The following is a 23,055-nucleotide window of genomic DNA, read 5'->3' as shown; positions in this document are numbered from 1 at the left end:
GTGGGTTTCCAGCATGCCACATGTTTCACATGAATTTTCACAAAGCAGGAATATTGTTGTTTAGACACTCAGGAAATGTAAAAATACTTTATGTAGTTTAAAGAAGCATATGATTGCCTAGTTTAAAAAATCTCATTCAAGCTTGGTGGCTCTCAAACTGTAAATATTTATGTTTTGGTATATATTTTTAAGTGAAGAGGGGTGCATTACTGAAAGTTTATAAATGGCAGTAAATGATGTCTTAGGGCAACATACGGCTTGAGAAAAGCCAGGACCATTTATGGAGAAGAGAGATGTGTCCTGTTTCTGTGTATCCATAGTCTTTGGGTTCAAGGAACAATGGAGTAAAGGAAAGCAGTTGTGTTTTAGCATGCATTGCTTCAAACATGCCTGCCTGTATAAAACAAACATACGAGAATTTGATCACTGAAAGGAGATAGGGATTATACAATGAAATGCAGTCACATGATGTTGAATTATTCATTAGTAAGAACAGGAATAACTCTCCAGGCAGAGATACACATTGCATTACCCAGATTTCCAGTGAAGGGAGAACTTGTGATTCTGATGAATTACATGAGCATTGCTGTCCAAGTGCTTTTAGTTAACTAATGTGATTATTTTTTCCTTTTACTTTTCCTTCAGAATATGTTTCGTCAGCAACAAAAGGTTTTTCAACAGGCAAGAATAGTTCAAAGTCAGAGGCTGAAAACTATTAAGCAACTCTATGAGCAATTCTTAAAGGTACAGTAAATTTTCTTCTTAGAAGGCAGCTGGTTCTTACATCCCTTCAGAAAGCTGTATTAATCCAACGTTTTATGAAAGGTGTCGTCACTGGGTCTGATGGGCTTGCTTGTTCCAAATATTTAACCATAACCCTCAGAGCATACTTTCTTAGCTGAACACAGTTTTGTACCTGTTTAAAGGTTATGTAGTACAGTTAAACATCCAGATTTTATTTTATTAATTATTCCTTTTTTGTTTGTTTTTATCCACACTTAAAGAAGTGAAACTTTACAGTATATAAAAAATACATATTAGGCTGCAGTCTGCTGCTTTTATTATGGGTGGCAGGAGCATCCCTCATAATGAGAATTAGATAACAATTTTTTTCTGTCATTAACCTTTCTAGTTATTGCTGCTTCATGTACGAAAAGAGATCCTTAAAGAAAATTAATTGCAATTCCCTTAAAATTGCCCTGTTAGAACTCCCTTCATCTCTTTCTAAGCAACATTCATTAGAAAGGGTTTTGCCTTCCTGTAACCTGGTATTCAAGGTAAGCCTTTGCTGAAGTCCAACAGGAAGAGTCTGGCAGAAGTTATGATTTCTGGTGAAAACAGGACCAGCTGGCTGGTTACATAATAAGTCCCATTTAACTTGCCTGTTGCTTTACATTTTTGCATTTTTTGTTAGTCCCTGCTAACACCATTCTTTTGGACAGTACTTACAAAGATAATATATTCTAAACACATTATTCGTACTGATCAACTGCAGTGTGTTTTTAGTTGTTTTTGCTTTTTTTTTTAACAAAGTAGCTAACAGACTAGACAGTAAACAAAAACTGATGAGCACAGCTACTGAGAAATTTGACTTTGGGGTGTAGAAAAAGAAAAAAACCAAAGAAAAAAGGTTTTTCCCTGTGAATTTACACTAAGAACAAAATAATTTATTCCCAGAATTTCCATCTCTCATTGTTTTTCTAAATAAGGTAACGGAAATCTAACCTGTGAAAAGAATGAACATTCCCTGAAAAAAATGGTTTTGTAATAAATGTAGAGGCATAGTACCATAGAGTTATTGTAGGGTCGAAGTCAGAAGGGATCTCTGGAGATTGTCTGGTCCAGCCAGCTGATGGTGTAACAGAGCTACCTAGAGACTCTTATCTATGACATGTGCCCAGGTCCCAGTGCTCAGTCATCCTCACAAGGAAAAAAAAGTGTTTCCTGATGTTCAGAGGGGTCCTCCTATGTTTCCAGTTTGTGCCCATTGCCTCCGCTCCTGTCACTGGACACCTGAAGAGCCTGGCTCCATCTTCTTTGTGCCCACCCTTCAGATATTTGTACTCATTGATGAGGTCCCTCTGTGAGGCTACTTTTCTGTAGGCTGAACAGTCCCAGCTCTCTCAGCCTTTCCGAATAAGAGAAATGTTCCTGTCCCTTAATCATCTTCGTGACCCTTTGTTGGGTTTGATACAGTAGTGTCTGTGTCTCTCTTGTACCAACTGAGGAGACTGGAACTGTACACAGCACCCCAGGTGTGGCCTCACCAGTGCTGAGTAGAAGGGAACAATCACCTCCCCCAGCCTGCTGGGAGCACTTCTGTTGCAGCCCAGGAACCCAGGAGCCACCTGTGCCACCAGGGCATGCTGCTGGCTCATGTTCAGTTTGGTGTCCACCAGAACCCCCCAGGTCCTTTTCTGCCAAGTTGCTGTGTGGCCCCTGTAATTAAAGTCTTAGGTAACTCTATTTTCTTTTCCAGTCTTTTCCTAACTGTTTGCTTTTTGAAGTTTTGGTAAGTTACATACGGTTTATTTTTTTTCTAGTCTGTTAGCTTCAAAAAATAAATCTCAAATAGAAAAACTTTTACTTTCTGATAGTTGAAATTTACAGAGAATACTGCAGAAGCATTAATAAATAGTAACTGTGCCAAAAAGTGAAAAGTCTTGACCAAAGATGAAAACTGACTGAAGAGAAGGTCAAGTATTACTTTGAGGATTTTTTCTCCTCAAAGAAGATAAAAAGGTAGAAATCAAGCTTCAAATAACCTTAACTAAATTCAAGTCAAGGAAAATAAAACTATGCACGTACACAGAGTTAGGCATAATTGTATGTACAGAGGGAAGTTAACCAGCAAGCTTTACTTGCTTATTTGGGCAGAAGTGTGCAAAGAGAAGCAAATTTTATTTCTTTTATAGCCTTTACTTCAAGTCTGCAAGGTTGTCATAATATTATGCTGCTGTCACTCTTGACAGGTGTCCATTTAATGTTTTCTTGTAGAATACCTATCTTCTCTGAAATGCAGAACTGTGACCTCACAGATGCTGAGTGGAGGGGGCTGTTTCCATCACAGGGTTTATATTGTTTAAACAGGAATGTATACTGGAGTACCAAGTCCCATATGATTTGTCTGTCAAGTTTTTTACGAAACTGAATTGTAGCCTGAATAATGGTTTGTTTGTTTTGAGCCAACCCTTTGGTAATGAGCAATTCTGAATGAAGATTACCCTTAATTTCAGAGCATGGAAGACCTGGAGAAGAGCAACGAAAATCTCCTGGCTGGTGCACAAAGTGAGCTTCGCAAAGAAATGGCTCTGTTGCAGAAGAAGATTATGATGGACACCGTAAGTATCAGAACTATGAAGAAGGTAGTTAAATGCAAAAATAGAACATTCTATAGAAAGTCTTTTAACATTCATTTAATTAGCTCAAAGGAATCATATTGATATGGCATTTGTTCACTATTATCTCCTTTTCTTGTAACAGCAACAGCAGGAGATGGCAACTGTTCGCAAGTCTCTTCAGTCCATGTTATTCTGATGGCTCAATGGAGAAACAACTTGTACCTAAATAACATGATACAAGTATAGGCATTAGCCATAGAGAAGTATGTTAAAGTTTACATGTTTAAAGTTCCTATTAAACGCTTTCATTGATTGTTCTAACTTTGTACCTGATAATGTTTTAAGAATGTATATTATTAAACTTAATACTTGGGCTGGGGGCAGTACAGATCCCAAACCATTTATTGTCTGTCCAATTCATCTTCAACTAGTTGGTACTCACTTTCAGTAGCATTGGTCTCTTTTAAATTGTTTCACATTTTATAATGCTAAATTGTAACAATTGGCAGAATTACTGAAAAATGCATTACCCAGTTTTTATGCAATAACTTTAGGCCTTTAGGTACACTGTGCAAACAGAGGCATCTTTCATGAGCTGCAGACAAAGGTTTTCATAGTTTCAACACTTAGTCTGCTGAATTATCAGCTGTTAAAAAAGCTCAGAGTATAACCTAGCTAATTTAAGATTGTTTAATGATGTGCAGTATAGGAAATTAAAGTAAATTTTGTTAGGCTAGGCACTGTAGTATCTTTGTACTAATAAGAGATTTATGAACTGTAATTTATCTACTAGGCAGAATTCTTTAGTTGAATGATGAGCTGAGCATCACAGCCTTACATGACATCTGCTCAAGTAAGCATAATTAAACATTATGCATTTTGGGATATATAGTTCTTGTAAAACCACTGCTAGAAGTAATCTAGTCCACTTATTTAGTACAAGTTATTACACCCTTTGAGAAGGAATATTACTTTTTGCAATACCAAATGACTACCAATTGATGGAGGCCCAAGTTTTACAGGTAAAGCATTTATCTTTCATATATCTCATTACAGTAAATCTGCATAAATTAAACAGCTTAGCTTGCATGCGGTTTGTTTTTACAGAGAAACATTATGCTTGAATATCCTTTTTTATAAATCAGGCAATTCCTAATGTATTTAAATGCTTAGACTTAATACAACAGTAGATAAAGAAAAAACCATCCACACACCCACACGCACAAATGGGATGTTTTCATAATAATGTATTTCAAAACCAACTCAGACTCAGCTTACTAACACTTTTAATTCAGAATCAAGTAATTTGATAACAGCTCTCCAGTTCTGTGAGCCAGATTACAGATGGCTAATTTACAGAAACTTGTATTCAGTTGTAACTGAAGCTGAACAAGCAACTGGTCTGGAGCTCTTTCTTCTGTGTCTGCTGGGTCTTGGGCAAGGAGCAAACACAGAAGTTACATTGCTAGAATGATGGATGAGGCATATGGGGCTCATGGTGGGCTCAATCCCCTAAGAATGATTACATGATGCTATGAACTACAGTTAGAACAGTTTTTGCTTATTATCTTCAGTACTAGGTTATGGGTTAGTATTGCCTCATGTTTCTGTTTTTTTGATCGATTTCTGTATTAGTTTCCTATCATCCACATATCTCAATCCTATCCTCAAAACTACTTATATCTACTACTACATGACAAGTTTTTGAGTGTTCTGGGGAGCCAAACCTCTTTGCTCTAAAAAAGTTGCCTGTGTCTTTTAATGAGGTGGTTAATTTGCTCAACAGTATTCAGACAAACTGAAACAGTCTTTACCCTTTTTTTCTTCTTTCTGCCCATGGCCTGCATTCTGGGTAAGTTCATGTGTAGATGCTGTGTCTTTGCCTGCCTCAAGCAGGTGTAGTAGAATTCATTTGGAATTTATAATTGTCATTTAATAGTCTTAGTCTTTTGGCAGGAACTGTTACAGTTTTCCCTCAAGTGTATCAGTACATCCTTTTTAGGCAGGAGTGTGGCAGATAGCATTTTATTCCCCCCAAATTTAGCAGACAATACACACAGCTTTCAAAGTTTCATGAACACCTTATGAAGTCTTTCTCCATGTGCAGCTCAGAAGCTGCAGTGCTAATACTTTTAAAACAAGCCATAGCATTCTTTATTGCACACTTCAAGAACAACTTTATAAACTCACAGCTCAGCTACATATCAGCAACTGGAAGTGGTAACAGACACATTCAACAGCTTTTTACAAAAAACATATTCAGTTACTACCTCTTTAAAGGTAGTTAGTACCTCTTTAACGGTGTATAAGCTTACAAAGTTTGTGTAAAAGTCATGATTTGTTCATAGAGATAATAAGTTACTTCAATTCAGCTTTTCTTTAATGAAAACAGCAGCCTTTCAACTACAGGCATTATGTTAGCCAACGGGTCTGTTCTTATAGAGAGGGTGAGAGTGAGCCTGACTCCCCGTTTTGGAGAGTTTCACTGTACACATCAGGGTTTAGTTCCTTGCAGTTTTGTTTGGTTAAAGTACAATGACAGATGCAAGACAAATGAGAGAGATCATTAGGCAGATGAACATAGTGATGGCAAACATACTTCAGAGGGAATTACATATAGGTGGCTTGCATTGCCAGTCAGTCACAGCCATTTAAGTTTATCAGTGAGCTACATCACTCACTACTGTAGTTTCACAGATACAAGTTAGAGTAGGTGAAGTTAGTTGTCCTCAAAGTACACAACTACCCAAAGTCTAGCTAATGATGGAGTACAACGAGGCAAACCTTATCACAACCACAAAACCAGAAACTGGTCTTGAAAGAAAATACAAGCTACAATCATATTTAGTAACAGTAGGTTACATACTTAGAATGCACGAATCCTAAAGGCACTCATAACAGTATTTTGAAATGTAAGAAATTTTTCCTGAGCTATACTTCTTTCTTCCTACTGATCCAATAGCTTGTTCTTTAGAAATACTAAAACAGAGATTAGTAAGTAGTTTTACCTCATGGATGCCTCATTTTTCCAGCAGTACTATACATTGTTATGCCTGACTACCACTTCACTGCATTTCCAAGAAGGCTTTGGAAACTCACACCAGAATATTAGTCACTTGGGAATGGTAAAATTCCTTTCTGAATTCTTGTTGGTAACCTCTTGGGTTTGCAGGCTGCATTCACCAGACCAGAAGTACAGGATCAAGATTACTTAACAAGAAATGGCAAAAGTTTCCAGTGTAGTATTCACGCTGAAATAACAGCTGTGATGTCGAGAACACAGGGAGAAATGCAGCCTGGTTCAAAAATATTGATCAGAATCTGCAGGACTTTGTATTTAGTAATTCTAACATCTGGTAATATCTGAGAGTGCCCTTTCTCATAAAACTTTTTTCTGTCCCCCCCCCAAAAAAAGAGGCTGCTTCATTCACTATTCCCCTAACTGCTTCTCCTCTTCTCCTTCACCTATTTAATCAGTCATTATGGTTTTGAACCTGTTCAGGAGCTTGATGAGATGAAATTCTGAAGACATGTATATGAAGATGAGCAGCAATCTGCAGGCATACACCAGTGGCATATCTCAGCATATCAAACATGGATATGAACTTCAAAAGAACAAAACAGAACAGGTTAAAAAAAATAAACCAAACAAAACTCAAGTATTTTTAAGAATTGTCTGTACACAAAGTAATCTATACTTTAATTAATCTATCCAAGTGACAGGTTTAACAAGCATTTTAACACAGAGTGGTCTATTTAAAAAAAACCAGAAACAACCCCAAAACCCAAACCATTCCCTTAAGTCTGATAAACAAAGGTTGCTAATCTGCAGTTAGCAGAATAACTAAAGAAATCACCTGAACTAAAGCATTATTACAAGAGATATCTGTAAATTGACTTTCACATCTCTGCTCCAAGGAAAGAAAGCCAGTCAGCTCACAAAATACATGATTACATGGTATCCTGGCACTCCCTTCACAGTGACAGCTGAAATCTGAGCAAGGCAGAAATGGAAGGTGGAATGACAGGGACAGTTCTCCATTCTTTCAGGCATGCTTTTAATGGAATGAATAAAAGAAAATGCTTACCAGTGCTATCCAGAGAAGAATATATTCATCAATGAAACTGTTGAAGTACTGGTCCAAAAACAGAAGTCCTGGCCCAATAAATGCAGTGTCCTGCAGACAGATTTCACTTTTTGTCATGTGAGCCACCTATGTTAGAAAGAGAGAAAAAGTTGCATTACTGCAAGATCAATGTCACCATCAGAAACCTTCACCTCAGCTGTGACAGGGTGGGACATCCTTACTCAGCTAGAGTCTGCTCCCCCTGGTTCTTGGGAAGCACTCAGGCTTCTGTTGCAAATACGTAGTAAGGCAGATGTTTTTTTAATCCACTGATGAGGTTTTTAATAACAAAAAAGATAAAAAAGTTTCTCTCTTCATTTTAATGATCTAAGTAAATTCCTATTTCAGATAATTAAATCATAAGTCACAGCACTGCTCCTAAATCTCAAGGGAGCCCAGTTAGGATGTTAAAGACAGACAGTGTATTTCTAGGAGCAAGTTAATCAAAAGATTAAGTTGTAACTACATTCAACAGTGTGTACCTTCCAACAGAATGTAATACATTCAACAGTAAGTATGTGTTTGCATCAGTGTCCTATCTAATCTCTCAGCCTAGTTCAATGTCTTGGTCTTAATGAAATTTGTAACAGAGCACAATGAAAAATCTTGCACAGCACCCACTGATGCAGCAAGCATGGAGCCAAGAACCAGTTTAGTTTTAGGAGGCTGAGGACTGAAACAAGATTCCTTACCACCAACTTCTGTGAGATTTTGGCATTCACAAATCCAAATGTCAAGACATACAGGCAAGAATGTTTTTCAAACAGCTGAGTTGTAGACTTTTTATAGATCATAATGGCCAGTGTGATAAGTAATCCAATGTGCAAGCCTGGTGAAAGAACACTCGTTCCCTGAAAGGTGAATTGACAGATTTATCTTGGGCTTCAGTCACACAGTAAGGTCCAGATTTAATACATATTGCAAATCCCATTAAACAAAACTAGAGTTATCAAAACTCATGTAAAGTCAGCACAATGCCAGTGTATCTTATTGGTGTCCTTTGCAGTGACTGCTAGTCAAATTCATAAGAAAATTAATAGCTGGTCCCAGACACAGAAGAAATTCAGTAAAAAGAAAGCAGATAATAAAGTCTCTGTTTTAGCCATCCAACACACATATGCCTGTCTTTTTAAATGCTTAAACCAGTAAAAACCATGCAATTATCTGAAATACAAAAAAATGATGGGCATAAGTTATTCAAAACTCATTCAGATTTTTAAAGTAACTTACTGCTATTGTAGATCCATTCTTTCCAACCCCTCCACCAAAGATGACACGGAAGTAACTGATAAAAGAAAGTGTTGTTCCACACAGTATGCCAAAAACTGCAAAGAACTTCAGTTCTAAGCCCACCAAAGGCACCTCAGTAGGAAAAACAGGAAAGATAGTAAAATTTGAGGGTAACAACAGACTGATTTTTAAGCAATAACAACTACTGATATCTAAGCAATTATTTTATATGAACTCTTGCTTCCCCAGGAATAATCTTGAGGGTACAGTGTTTGGACATGGTTTTCTTTCTAAGGAGACAACAAATTTCTTTTAAAATGTTTAAACTACACTTCTGAATACTTAAGTTCTGGTCTTAAAATTCAGCCGGATATTACAAACATGCTAAGCATGATGTTCTTCAAATATTTTTACTATATAAGCAAAAACTTGACACAGACTATTGCATCACCAAAGCATGGGACAGGGGTGGGAGTTGGGGGGAGGATGTTCCTTTTATTTCACTGGGTAGCACAACATTGAACACAGGAAACACAAACACCATCTGCCCACTTTGTGTTTTGGTCCATGTTATTTGTATGCTGTATCTTTGCATTTAGAATAGTCTCCAGATACAAATTTTAATTAAAGTTACCTTTCAGAATCAATTGCAGTTTCAAGGAAACTTCCAAAGGCAGCAGAGGATTTAAAAAAAAAAACAGAAGTAGTAATAAATTGAAACCACTTACTATATTTTTTTAATATAGATTGTTTTGAGATACAGCATAACCTTCTTAATACTGAAGAGAAGTAAGTTATAATTAAAGTCTAATGCACTGACTTTATTTTCCAACATGAAAATAGAACAAAAGCATCTTGCAAGATGGGGAAAGGAAACAAAACTTAGCTAAATGTTTCTTAGTTGCTAAGGGAAACTCATTAAATTAATTTGAATTGATCTTTTATAGTTAGATTAATGGAATGGTCTAAGCTCTTCCATGTGCTATAACTAAGAAGAACTATATATTTCTAAGACCCTAGAAAGGATGAAGATGTTAGTCTAATGTCCTTGTAATCCCAACCACTACGTGCATATTTAAAGATCAGAATACAAACCAGAAATAGGGAAATGAACAAAAAAATAATTCTTTAAATACAGATCTGACGTAACTTAAAAATAAATACATCTCCATCAGCATGTAGATATGGTTTACTTAACAAAAAAACCCGATCTTCATCCCATAGTTTTGCTAAAGAATTTAACCTTTAAATTTTAAAATAATGCATCCTATGAATGATTTAACTGAACAGAAATATATGTCTGACAGTAAAACGTAAAAGTAATAAAACTAGAACAAAATGTGCTAACAGCTTAAGGATCTGCAGAGTATTAGTTCCAGATCAGAGGTTTACATGTGGCAGATGGGGTCTTTTTTCCTCTATGTAGCTCTAAACTTTGAGGGTATGAAGTCACATCATTATACCTAAAAAAACTACAACACAAAAATGCCCTATATTTGTACAGTAAGTGAAAAGAACATTAAACCACTAATAGCTGTTGATGGTACTTGCACAGGATAGCTTCAAATATCATAGGAACTGTGAACCTGTTCCCAGGAAATGAATACTCAACTCTGAATATTTAAGCACTTACTTTATAGTCCCATATTGCTGTGCCACAATATGCCGATATCAAGAGCAACATGGTTATGGATATCTGAACTTCAGTTACATCAATTCTGTGAAGAAAAACAGGGAGTTTTAGTTAAAGAAAAGGTCTCTTTGCTGTAAATGTAAGGCAGGTGGTGATCAAAAAAACAGTGACTACAAATTATCTCCTTAAAAGTACTTTATATTACCTCCTGTATAGAAAATTTGATTTTCCTTGGCTGAAAAAGACACTCTATATGAGGCACACAACTTTGGTTAAATTAACAATGTTAAAATTAAACATATATTCGTTACCTAGAGTAGGCTCCATATCATTTTAATATGGGGAAAATCTTTAATGAATACATTGTTAACTGAGATTTTTGTATAAATTTAGAGCTTTGTTGCTGTGTAAGTATCAAATCAAACTTTAAGGCAAGCTCACAGTGAATGCAACCAAACATCTCCAATGAAAGCAACAGTATTAAAAGTATAGACTGAAGAGCAGGGTAGGACAGAAAAGAGTTATTTTAAGCCATCATATCATGAAAATTTGACAGATACAGCCTGCAGAACATAAGGGCAGTGTTCTGAGGACTGAGTCAGTGGATAGCTAAGTGGATATTCCCTGTTTCAGAGGACATATAATTGGTATAATAAAGACATTATAAAAACAGGTGGCTTTGTAGGCCCCTTAAAGCCCAGACTCCATTCCACTTTTTGTGTTCTCAGACAAGGTAGCCAAACTCCATCTGTCTGTATTTAATTGCTGAAACATTTTTGGAAGACCTAAATATATTTTAAATTTTAAGCAAAAGTTCAAGGGAAAGAATAGATACTTTCAATAAAGCTTAACAATAAGTAAGTGCACACACCTAAGGTACATTTTATGCCACCAAAGTTTCTCAGACAGGTACCTGACCTCTGAGCTGAAGTTCTCAGCAAACAGTGGCAATGGATGTTTAAAATGCAGCATTTCTTTAAGCAGTTAGAATAAATTTGCTGTTTTAAGGTACTTTAGTCACCACATATCATCTCTTGCTTAGCACATGAACCGATTGCCCAGGAAGCAGTGTGCTTTTAAAGGGAGAGGAATTAACTTTTGGCTAACGGAAAACATTTATGTGATCTTGATAATCACAGGAACATTAAACTCTTGTCTTTCATTGGGAAGATGATAAAAAAAATGCTAAGTTTCACCACAAGCTTCAGACTCTTAGTCTTAGAAGAGCAGATGTTTAACCTGCAACTAGAGGTTGAGGTTCTCACTGTTGCTCAAGGCCATTGGACTGGGTACTCTTCTTCCTACGCCACTGCCCTCCCTCACGTGTACCAGCTGCAGTGATCATCAGACTGTAAGCTGAACCTGTTCAGCTTGCTGAGCCTCCTCTAGGTTTTTAATCTGTTCATATCACAAATTTGCTTGAAGGCAAGCAACAGAGTTTGTGCAGGGGAGAAATGGGGCAGCGCTGCTGGGAGGGAGCGTTTTCTCTCTCTGCCAGGGATGAAGTGTTACATCTGCCCTGGCCTGGCTGTAGCTGCACACTGAACTTGTTGGGTACATCACATAAAAGCATCCATTGTTCAGAGTTTGCACCCTGAGCTATTAAAACCTAAATTTCTACCCTGTGCTGCAGTTGATGTTGGCAGGAGTTCAAACAATATATTGTTTGTGATATTTGTTGTTTGGGTTCAAACAAATTGGATTATTTTATGAGCCAAAGTTTGGTATTTAATTTTACAGAGTCTCAGACTGCTGGTCATAACACATCCCAAATCAGAGTCCAGAGATTTTAATCAGACACTGTACAGAAGTCTGCATAACCTGACAGGAGCACAGTACCCATCTGCTCTGATCCTTCCTGGCCATCAGTGCTAGGACTCTCTCATCTGTCATTTGACTTTTAAATCAGGTGCTGCTAATTCAGGAACAGCATCACTGAAAGCTTCTTCCCATGTTATTGCATATTATCATATTTAGTGCAATATACTATTGCCTTCACGTAAGACTGTCACCTATATGCTTAAGAGAAATAAAATTGCAAGCCTTAGAAAAACTCTGGCCTGTTTTCACGAAATAGAAATAAGTCATGTTGGAGAAAAGTTGAGTCTATTTAACCTCAAACAGTAAGCATGGAATACCAGGCCATTTCAAACTGCTTGTACTACACACTATAACTATATTTATGTAGAAGCCATTAACATTTCAATTAAGAAAATTTTTCTGTGGTACAGGAGTGCTTTCCTGATGCATGGAAACCCTTCTCATATTTTATGCAAGAATAAAAGGGACAGCAAAGCAATCATGTACATAAGATCCCAGAGCTCATGGCATAGTTTGTCTCCCCTGTTTTGTATGGAAATTATCCCATTTCCACCATCACCCTAAAGCATCTATTTTTGTTAACAGCACAGCTATTTTTGTTAACAGTCCTTTAAAAAATGTAGGATGGGTGGGCAGGTAGAAAAGTTATTGTTTGTGCAGTGAAAAGCACTATCAGCAAATAAAGGAGCTCTTAACATTATCACAGCAACAGCTTCTTTTTGATACACACATTGAACAGCATGCAAGGATAGCTGGTCACTAGCCTGTGTGCCCAGTGATGCTCAGATTTGCTAAGGTGCTTCTTGTAGGTCAGAGCTAAGTAGGACAATAAGCAGGTGACTTAGCAAGTGGCTGGGGTTATCAGAAGGATAGCATTCATCTATGACATACTTCCAGTTTTGCTGCTACAGAAGTCTGATCTTTTCCTCTTTTCAGAAATCATTACTAAAGTTCAGCTTGTCCTTTAAAAATAGCAAAAGGCCATGACTAGGAAGGGGACAGCAATCCCCACACTATTAAGAATGAAATTGAAATTGTTACCATCTACATGAACATTGTGACCTCTCCTCCCACACTGCAGTGAGAACAGATGGTATTTCTACCAAGTCATGAACAGCACCACAGCAATCTCTAGAACTGTGACCTAACACAAAACCTTAAGGGCAGCAAAGCCAGTATGAGCTAGATTAAAAGCAAACCCCCCACATAAATCTGGGGTCATTCTCCAAGCATTGCCGTAGCTCTGTGGAACTCCTACTGCAAAGGATGCAAAGGTTGCAGAGTTTGTTGGAAGGAAGACTGAAAATGTCTGTGAGAGTCATACCTATCAGCAGGGGAATTTCTCTAAAAATGCATCTGCTTCAGAGCTGCCTCACAAGCAACTGTTCTATGGCTGGCAGATTACAGAGAGAGGTACTGCAGATGCTTACTCTGTCTCTACTCCTACGCTTGTTTACATTTCAGGCAAGATATCTCTGGCCTAAGCCTGCATGGTGATCGCATGGATTCTGAGAACTAACCTGCAGACAACAGAGCCAAACACATGCAAACAAAGCATAGAGCTAAAATCAGCTGCTAAAAGAACAAGTCCTCTGCTTGGTGTTATGCAGAGATTTAAAGCTCTTGCCAGGTAAAACAAATCTGCTAGAGTGGAAGGGAGGTGAGGAAGAAGGTGAGAGGAAGAAAGGGGCGGATGGGGAAGGGGAGAAAGAAGAAGAAATTGAAATGAAGTAGCTAGCAGTCTCAGACATTAAGCCACATGTACTTCTAAAGATACCTACTTACTTTCCAAACCTTAGTGTGCCTGATACATATGTCTGCCAGTGAGCAGAATAGAACATGAACAGTCCCACAAAACAACAGAAAAACAACCAGTCGGGATTTGTTCCTAGTCGGATTGCTATGCAGGATCCAAGGACAACAAAAACTGAAAAGCAGAAATGGACAAGTTAGTCATATACCCTCTTTGCTTGCAGTTAATAGAAAATAAACAAATAAATAAAATTTAAAAAAAAATCACATTACTTTGTTTCAGTGATGTAAAATGTCCTGATATGACCAATACTTTACTGAGCAGCAAACCTCAGGGACAGTCCTGACAGGAGAGATCAAAACACAGGACTTCATTTCTTCCAAGTAGGGGCCCTGCCTTCTAGCCTACAGTGGCCATTCTCCTCTCTTCTGTCCTTGTCATCTTAGTTCCATGTGACACAAACAGCTTCAACTGAAGGGCCCAGCTCAGAGAGACTGAGAGCTGCACTTTGCTGGGAAATGAGGGGTAAAGAATGTACAAACTCCCAAGGCAGATGTTTCAGCCATTAAGCTTTTAGGGAAGTAGAGGCATTGCCACCAATAGCAGCTAAGTTATGGAAAGTAAAACTGAGCACTGCTTACTTTTTGACAACTCCGTATCAACTTTTCTAAAACTCATTCTTCTAAAGAATATAAATTAAGTTTCTCCTAAGTGCCAGGCTGGATGCCCTATCACCAAACTGTTTGTTCATTTGGCACCTCACTGCAAAAGCAGAATCACATGCCAGCATCAGTTTTTTGGGTCCTAAAAATCCTTTATCAGACATCATCTATACCCTATTGGAAAACACAGGCTATGTATTGTAAAGAATCTCTAAATGTGCTCTTACATAATTCTTTGTTCACCATTCAAAGACCACTGCATGTGAAGATGCAGTCAGTAAGAGCAGAACCCATGTTACCCAGCATCTATCAAAGATAATTCTGAAATATTCTCCCTGATATTGCTCAGGGATGCAAAGGTCAAAGGCAGCCTTGGCTGCAGTGACCAGGAGATGGTGAAGCTATCCTGGTAGAAGGGAACTTGGTGACCCTGCTCTGAGCAGAGGGTTGGACTAGATCATCTCCAGAGGTCCTTTCCAACTTCAACAAATCCATGTGGGGGTTGGTCTCTTTTCCCAGTCAACTCTCAGCAAGACAAGAGGGCACAGTCTCAAGTTGTACCGGGGCAGGTTTAGGTTGGACATTAGAAAGAATTTCTTCACTGAGAGGGTGATCAGACATTGGAATGGGCTGCCCAGGGAAGTGGTGGATTCTCCGTCCCTGGAGATATTTAAAAAGAGACTGGATGTGGCACTCAGTGCCATGGTCTGGTAACTGCAGCAGTAGTGGATCAAGGGTTGGACTTGATGATCTCAGAGGTCCCTTCCAACCCAGCCAATTCTATGATTCTATGATTAATCAGCTTCTCTTGAAAAACAGCACTTTACTGAAATGAGGATGGGATACAGTAGGTTAAGGCTACCTGTGGAAAGAGAGTCGCAACCATGATCAAAGAGCTCTCCTAGAGGAGAGCTACTGTTTGTTCTTCTGGCTTGCTTCCCATCAATGGCATCCAGAGACTGGTAGATAAAAAGTCCTAATGCACCCAGGATGTATGCCCAAAAAGGTGCCTGAAAGAGATTTACATAAAAGGTCACTAGACAATTCCCAGTTTCTTAGCTGATAATCTATTTCATTAAATGTAAAATATAGTTCAGCACAAAATTGTACTACATTTGTTACTTAATGGACAAACTAAATTCCCTGTGCCAGTCTCCACATGAATTGTAGTAGCCACTATAATAAACTATTCCAGATACCTCAGTGGAACAAGGGTCCTTCTATTTATCTTGAAAACCCAAATCCCAAAACCACTTTAACCTCTACTCTGCATCAACTGACTCAGCTTTCCACCTTAAAAGCAGTGTTTCTACAATTATTTGTACTCTTAGTGCTGAAAACTGTTTTAATCCCAAAAAAAAAAAAAAAAAAAAAAATAGAAAAAAAAAAGTAGTAGGAAGGTACTTACTAAAGTTCTCAGCAGTTTATGTGTTAGATGCTTACATAATTTGCTCAGATTTACCACATATACGTATAAAAAACCTTTATGTTTTACTAAACAAAAAATTCAGTTTTAGGAAAAGAGATTCTTTTTTCAACATACAAAAATTGACTATATAGGCACTTTAGGCAAGGACGTGAAGAAAATTTCCATAACCCACAGACAAAAATTCTTGTTCAAGGTAACTTTGCTTACATTTCCCTTACCTCAAAAGAAGCGTAACACATGAAATGCAAAAATAAATAAATAAATCAGCCTAAACTCAAACTTCTCTTACGAGATCTTTTTTGACCTAATGACTTTTGTTGAGTTTCAAGTTATTGTACAGCTATAATCATGAAGACTGCTGATCCAAGTCTGTTTGCATTAGCTTCTGCTGAGACAAATGAAAGCAATGATCCCCTCAGACTCCAAAACTAGAATGCTCTGCTTATTGACAACCTAGAAAGAGGGTAGAAGTTTTCAACCTCTTCCCAATAATGTTATCTATTCAGTAACACCTGTAGCAGATGCATCTGTATCCCCACAGTTGTGAAGAAGGGAAGAAGGTCCTAGTAAGAACAGGGGAACAGGTGTCTGAGCGGTTTTAGAAACACCATCTGGAACATTTTAACCCAAGGCTCTCAATTCAAATCAAGCCTAAGTGGTAACAACCACAGATCACTCATGATCAGCTACTCATTTAGCAGTTTCAGTGGATGCTCTAATGGTAAAGTGGTAAAATCCAAAGCCCCAGAGGTACACAGAGGTTTCTGAAGTTCCAAATAACCACAGATTCTCTCTGCTACTTATCCTCTCAATACAGCTACAGCTGCCATCTCCTCCGCCTTCTCAAATGCCTGGCTCTCCATCCAGGGATGTCCCCGGCCAGCTTCCCACACTGGACCCAAGCAGTTTGCAAATTAGAGAAGTGGGAGCACTTGAGAATGCTGACATGGCTGACAGACTCAGCAGAAAGGTCAGGAGACTCCAAATAATCATCAGCTTTTCACTGATGAAGTGTTTATTATCTCTGCCCAAAGTTATATCCTGTCTGAGCAAATGTATTATTTGGCCAGCACTAGATGCTATTCCCATGGAACTAGAGGAGAACACAAACCTGGTGGGGGGCGGGAGGGAGAGAAGGCTTCTCCACTTCAGTGAAAAATAATGACTGAAAGATGATACAGCCCCAGAATCTTGTCAAACACAGATCTGGTACAGCAGGTCTGGTCATCTACTGAACCAGAGGGCGTCAAAACAAAACAACATTGTTGTGTTTGACAGGAATGTGTGGTATGCCTCTCCTTCAGGAAAAAGTAGAGGCTGATTGAGCAGTGAGTCCTCATCCTTCTGCTCCCGTGATTCCACACCACGGAAGAGTGTGGACGGCTGCAGAAGACTAGGTGTGCCAAGAAGATCCCTTACCATGAATTTCAAGCAAAGCTCTCAAGCCCAGAGAGTCCAACAGCCCAAACTTATGCAACATATGAAAATTCAGCCCCTCTGAATTACTCATGCTTAGTCATAATCTTGTTTCCTCAATCCAACAAACAGCAACTGATTTTGTTCTAGTTTGCACAGCCCTCTCTGGAACATATCCAGAAGAGACACATTTTTACTATTAGACTTCCTCTTTTCCCAAAACATAGCTGCTTAAGCCAGAATTACAAAAAGGGGAGAGGGCAGGGAGAAAAAAAAAACAAACATTCATGCTATAGCTTAAGTGCATTTCACCCACACCAGGGTTTCTCTGTATTCCTTTAGCATCCTTCTCTCCCCAACAACCTCCCATCCTTCTGTGTTGGGATTCCTGAACCTTCACTGCCTTCCTTTATGCCAAACTCTTCCTTCTTCCTTTCACCACTGAGTGCTCTGTTCTCTACCCGTGGGTATTAACAGGATTCCCCACCCCACTCAGTGCTCCATATCTCTCTCCCCTCTCAGGTCAGGGACTTAATGCTTCTTCCTCCACACTCTCATGTCCCCAGTTCATTCCAGCTGCTACAGTTCACCCTCTTTTCTACTTCATTATTCCCTCTCCAACAAAGCTCAGTTGTGCCCTTGCCATTGAAATAACGTCATGCCTGTCAATATAGTCTCCTCCTTTCTCCCTCTGACAGGAAAAAAAATGAAGACCATCCCTTGAATGTTTTGATGTTTGTTTTTTTATTGTTTATTGGGATTTTTGGTTGGGTTTTTTGGTGTGTTTTTTTATTTATTATTATTTAGTTTTTTGTTCATTTTTCTCTCTTTTTTTTTTTTTTTAAGAGTTTTAAAAAGAGAGATAGAAAAGCAGACACAGCACTTTGCCAATGTTCCTCTCCCTTCAAGCTGCTAATAGCAGAGCTAGCTGGGGCCACCTAGACACTCCCCTTCTTTTCAGACCCCCTTAATGAATGACTTTCTAAATAGCATGTTTCAGCAAGGTATACAATCCTTTTGTAAGTGCACTAAACCATTTTTTAAGCAATTCTACCAAGCCAGCCGTATCAAACCTCCTTTCTCTCCCCAGCTCTGCTCTCTGCACCAGAACCCTTGAGCCCCTGCTCCCTTTCAACATCACTCTCCAAAGTACCAACCTGTAATTGCTTTTTTCTTCCTGTCTTCCTCTGTTCCTGGTAATCTCCATGAAATTACAGACAGCAGAAACGTAGGTCTTACAAAAACCCCAGTGAATAAGACTTTTACTCTCATCAGTATGAAAGGCTCTTTGCTTAAACCCTGTATTATTGTATTTTTCTTTTTTCTTAGGTATAAATGAAATACAAAATAAAGTCCTGTCCTAAATTTCTAGAATCCTGTAGTATTTCAGAGAGACCTGTGGCTGAGCTCAAAGCATTATTGAAGCCAGTCTCCTCCATGAGCAACCATGAAAGTAGCAGGATCAGTTTCCTTTCTTCCTTTTAATAAGATACGAGAATTATGCTTTGCCATTGTTTTTCCTAGTGTTGATGCAAAAATAAATAAATAAACATGTCAGTTTTCCCTGGAACAGGAAGGGATAACGAGAGATTCATGATTCATGTGCAAAACCTAATAAAGTAATTGCAAATACTTTATAGCAGTCAGCTTGCAGGAAACCAAAGCATTTCACTGTGAAATTGAGGGGATAAAATGGAAATCCTCACTCAAGAAGTGCTCTTTCTTTTTACACTCCAATGCTGCCAACACACTGTTAAAAAAAAGAAAAAAAAAAAAGGGGGGGGGGGGAGGGAAGGGGAAAAAAAGAGGGAAGGAGAAAAAAACAGAAAGAAAAGGAGCAAAGCAGCATGCAGTCAAAGAAGATAGATATTTGCAGAAAAAGATATTTAAAGTCACAGAACATGAAATGTGAGAATAGCATCTTCCTCACCAACACACTTCATGCAGCAGTCCCATGTATTATTTCTATAGATTGCTGCCCTAAATTACACAGAGAAGGACAGTGGACAAAGACCTAATGAAAATCTACATATGTGGACTTTAGTTACAACAGTCTGCTAATGGCTTTAGCTACTAGTAAGAAGGCTCCTGTTGAAATGTGCATTTACAGGAGATGATGATACAACCCATGTTCCTGCTAGACAAGAAGATACCACTGAAGCAGACAGTATTTTATAAAGCAAAAACTTATCATGAGAGTAAGTAACAAACTAGCTTTTAATCAGTAGTGGTGCTGATTACAAAAAAAAAAAAAAAAAAGAGCAGTGTATAGGGAAAGCAGAGAGCAAGGGAGTTTTGTATGTTTTTAGATATGAAATGCAGTGTGTCTGCATAAAATGTTATTAACTAGAGAAATTCACTGTAACAGGGCATAATGGAAGCTGAAATAACAAACAGGTTCAAAACAATTCAAAAGGCAAGGTCATGAGGCAGAAGGTATCTGTGGGAAAATACATCTATCAGTTGCTCCTCTAGCAAGTAACATGAGTAGAGTCCCTCGCTGAGAAACCCTTAAACCACAGTCTTTTGGCAGCTGGAAGGGTATACTGGGGAAAGATCTTTTTTTCTAAGCATCTGCTAGCAGCTAGTCTCCATGGGATTTTAACTACCAGTCTTTCTTGTTTTGCACTATTTGTACAAACATCAATATTTCATTGTTTTCAATAAAGGACTAACAGAAACTATACACTTAGGATTAGTTAGGGAAAAAAACCCACAACACCAACCACAAAATCAACTCATTAAAAACCCCCACCTAAAACCAAAACTTGCTTGTTATTTTATCTGAGTCTTCTGCTCACTGCTCCTACATTTCCACCATGAGAATATAACAAGTTCTGGTTAGTCCATCAGGTAATCAAGAATTGTTTATGAGGGGAAGAGGTGGTTTGGCAGTATGGAGAGGGGACACTGAAGAGCATGATGCTATTAATAGTTCAGTCTGCAACACAATCAACTTTAACATCGTTTTCAGTTCCACCTTCTGCCCAGCCCTTCCAGCCTGCACATCCAGATCTAAAATACAAAGCAGGTATTACCATGAGGGTAGTGGAAAAATGGCACAGGTTGCCCAGGGAGGTAGTTGAGGCCTCATCCCTGGAGATATTCAAGGTGAGGCCTGATGAGGCTCTGAGCAACCTGATCTAGTTGAGTGTCCATGCTTACTGCAGGGGTGTTGGACTAGGTGACCTTTAGAGGTCCCTTCCAACCCAAATTAATCTATGATTCTATTAGTGTTGCAACAGTTGCAGTTTTTTTAAAAGAAGCCATCCAGTAAGGTGACATCTTAGATGGAAGACAAGCTGAGTCATCAAACAAGCAAAAGAGAGATAAAGATGCCCTAAGTGATGCAGCAAGAGAAAGTGGAAGCCCTTCTCACAGCACAGAGACAATAAAAACCCAACAGAAAAAGAAGTCTGGCTTTATACCATGGCATAAATGATATACCAATACCTGAACTTAGAAGTTCAGCCTGAAGTGTAAGTTCTTAGAAAATTCAGCTTCCACAAGTAAAAAAACCTAACAAAACAGTAAGGTTCCTAAAACTCAACCAAAGCTTTCCTGGAAGGAGTAGTTTCCACAACATTTATCTTTTTGTACTGGAGTCCTCATGGGAAAAAATAACTTACTTACTTTCTCTTTTTGTGTTTTTTCTTTTTTCTGAATAGCAAAGAGAAAAAGCTACAATGGACATTCAGACACATAGCTGGCACACGGTATGTATTTACATCATAAAACCAAGCTAAAGATAGCAGTTCTACAAACATTTTAATTCTAAGAGTGCCACCAGAAGACAATCTGTGATTTCCAAATATTCACTTCTACCTTCCACTGTCTGGAATGCCACAGAGTGCCTCTATGTAAGTGATGCAAATCAGAAAAGGGATTAGGGTTAAAGCAAAGCAAAATCAATTTTGGTCTGGATCAGCTTCCCAATATGCCTGCCACAAACACATCTGCTAACGTAACAAAAAATGCAACTACACAAACCAAAGGCTGCTTCTGTCAACAAGAATACTCACCAAAGTATATCTAAGTCACTAAAAAAACCTCAACCAACCACAATTTCTACCATTAGGATTTAAGCCCATCAGAAGACAAGAAAAAAAAAAAAAAGCAGTCACCCTTGAAGATATTTTACTTACACAATGCAACTTTCCCCTGATATTTCCCACCCTAACTACCATAAGTACTCTACACTGGGAAACTCGTAGCAGGCTGGGAAGCTCTGACAGAGCTCCTTAAATCAGCAGTGAAACTGTTGGCAACCCAGTTTAAGCAACAGCACCATCAGCCCACATTAACGAGCCTGTTTCCCCTTTGGAAGGTAAAGCCATTAAACGTTTTCCACGCGAGGTCGGGAAGCATCTGAGCTCCTGTCAGATAACACATTTGCAACCCAACCTTTATCACGAGTTAAACAACGCTGAAGTGGCCTCAGCTCTGCCCCACTCCAGGGCACATCCTACACTGCCTTTCCTGGCCAGCAGCACTTTCAACCTTCACGGCCCCTCTGTTAGTGTTGACAGAGCTTTTATCTCCTTCCCAGCAAGCTGCCCGAGCAAGGCACACGCGTGGGATACGAGATGGTCCCTGGAGGAGGCTGAGAGTCCCAGGCACCAGGCTAAGCCTGCCTACGCCTTTGCCCCACAGCATCCAGCACAACCAAGCACCTGGTCGAAGTCCTTTCCCCACGGGGACCGCTGGTCAGCAAAGCGCCGAGGAGGCGATGGTGGGCACACACCCATCCCATCCATGCCACCCCCACAGCACTTGGGCATCCACACCTCCATCTCTCAGCCTGCCCACCTCACCTTTAACCAAGGCATCACTGCCTCAATCACAGCTCCCTCCATTTCCAACCCGCAGCGCTACTTTACCCCTCCCTCCCCGGGGAAGGACCCCGCCTATGTGCCTGTCACCGGACCGCACCCTGAACACTCCGGGCACTCTTAGGAGGCCCCGGGGTGGCTCCTGCACACCGGGCCGAGCCGCGGTAGCAGCGGGGCGGGGAAGAGGGGGGGGGGTGTCCAGTGACCCCACGGCGGGGAGGTGTCCGGGGAAGGGCGAGGCCGTGGCGGGAGGAGGCGGTGGCAGGCAGGGGAAAGGGTGAGGCAGCGGAGAGGCTGCGGGGAGGCAGCGGAGAGGCTGCGGGGAGGCAGCGTCGGGCCGTGGCGGGCGGTACCTGCTCGGTGGCGCTGGGGCAGAATGCGATGAGCGGCAGCGCCGTCAGACAGTTCAGCAGGAGGCCGGCCATGGTGATGGCGTTGGGGGCCAGCCACAGCGGGACCCGCTCCACCAGCCAGGCCCAATAGGGCTGCAGCCACGGCTCCAGCACCGAGCACCCGGTCGCGCTGTAGCGGTGCTGCTCCAGGCGCTTCAGCTGCGCCGGGCTGAGGGGCGCGGGCACAACCCACGGCACCGCCATGCCGGCCTTCGCCGCACACCGGACGGGTGCGGGGTCGGGACGCCGCCACCGCTGCTGCCGCCGCCGGTCGGGCGGGGCGGGGCTGCGCTGAGGGCAGCGGCGGGAGGCGGAAGAAGCCGACGCCCAGCAGCGGCCCTGCTGGGGGGGAGCCACCGCCCCCGGGACGACCAGCGCGGGGAGGCCGCCCTGGGTTTCTTCACCCCGAGGCTGGAGTC

At 40.1% G+C, this 23,055-nt stretch overlaps 2 protein-coding genes across 6 annotated transcripts in view; one reads left to right on the top strand and one right to left on the bottom strand.

Annotated features, from left to right (window-relative positions):
* SYCP3 (synaptonemal complex protein 3) overlaps positions 1 to 3,743 on the top strand; it is a 12,359-nt gene extending 8,616 nt beyond the window's left edge. For 3 of the 4 annotated variants that reach the window (XM_071728273.1, XM_071728264.1, XM_071728281.1), the window contains exons 7-10: positions 646 to 744; positions 2,480 to 2,512; positions 3,237 to 3,341; positions 3,484 to 3,743. In XM_071728273.1, coding sequence (XP_071584374.1) covers positions 646 to 744; positions 2,480 to 2,512; positions 3,237 to 3,341; positions 3,484 to 3,537 — 291 coding nt within the window. In that variant the 3' untranslated portion in view covers positions 3,538 to 3,743. The remainder of the gene's footprint in view (positions 1 to 645; positions 745 to 2,479; positions 2,513 to 3,236; positions 3,342 to 3,483) is intronic. The other variant, XM_071728290.1, reaches the window with a different exon arrangement.
* Positions 3,401 to 23,055, bottom strand: CHPT1 (choline phosphotransferase 1). Of its 2 annotated transcripts, XM_071728247.1 has the most exons (9): positions 22,598 to 23,052; positions 15,430 to 15,577; positions 13,938 to 14,079; positions 10,332 to 10,416; positions 8,699 to 8,830; positions 8,161 to 8,319; positions 7,430 to 7,555; positions 6,836 to 6,946; positions 3,401 to 3,563 (listed from the first exon to the last, which is right to left on the bottom strand). In XM_071728247.1, the coding sequence occupies exons 1-9, from the start codon at positions 22,838 to 22,840 to the stop codon at positions 3,519 to 3,521; spliced, it is 1,191 nt and encodes a 396-aa protein (XP_071584348.1). In that variant the 5' UTR covers positions 22,841 to 23,052; the 3' UTR covers positions 3,401 to 3,518. The 2 variants fall into 2 exon arrangements, with proteins under 2 accessions (XP_071584348.1, XP_071584356.1); XM_071728255.1 differs by lacking the exon at positions 6,836 to 6,946 and having other exon boundaries at positions 22,598 to 23,055.

This window comes from Heliangelus exortis, chromosome 1 (assembly GCF_036169615.1).
Source record: "Heliangelus exortis chromosome 1, bHelExo1.hap1, whole genome shotgun sequence".
NCBI classification, from domain to species: Eukaryota; Metazoa; Chordata; class Aves; order Apodiformes; family Trochilidae; genus Heliangelus; species Heliangelus exortis.
This window is presented reverse-complemented; position numbering and strand designations above follow the sequence as displayed.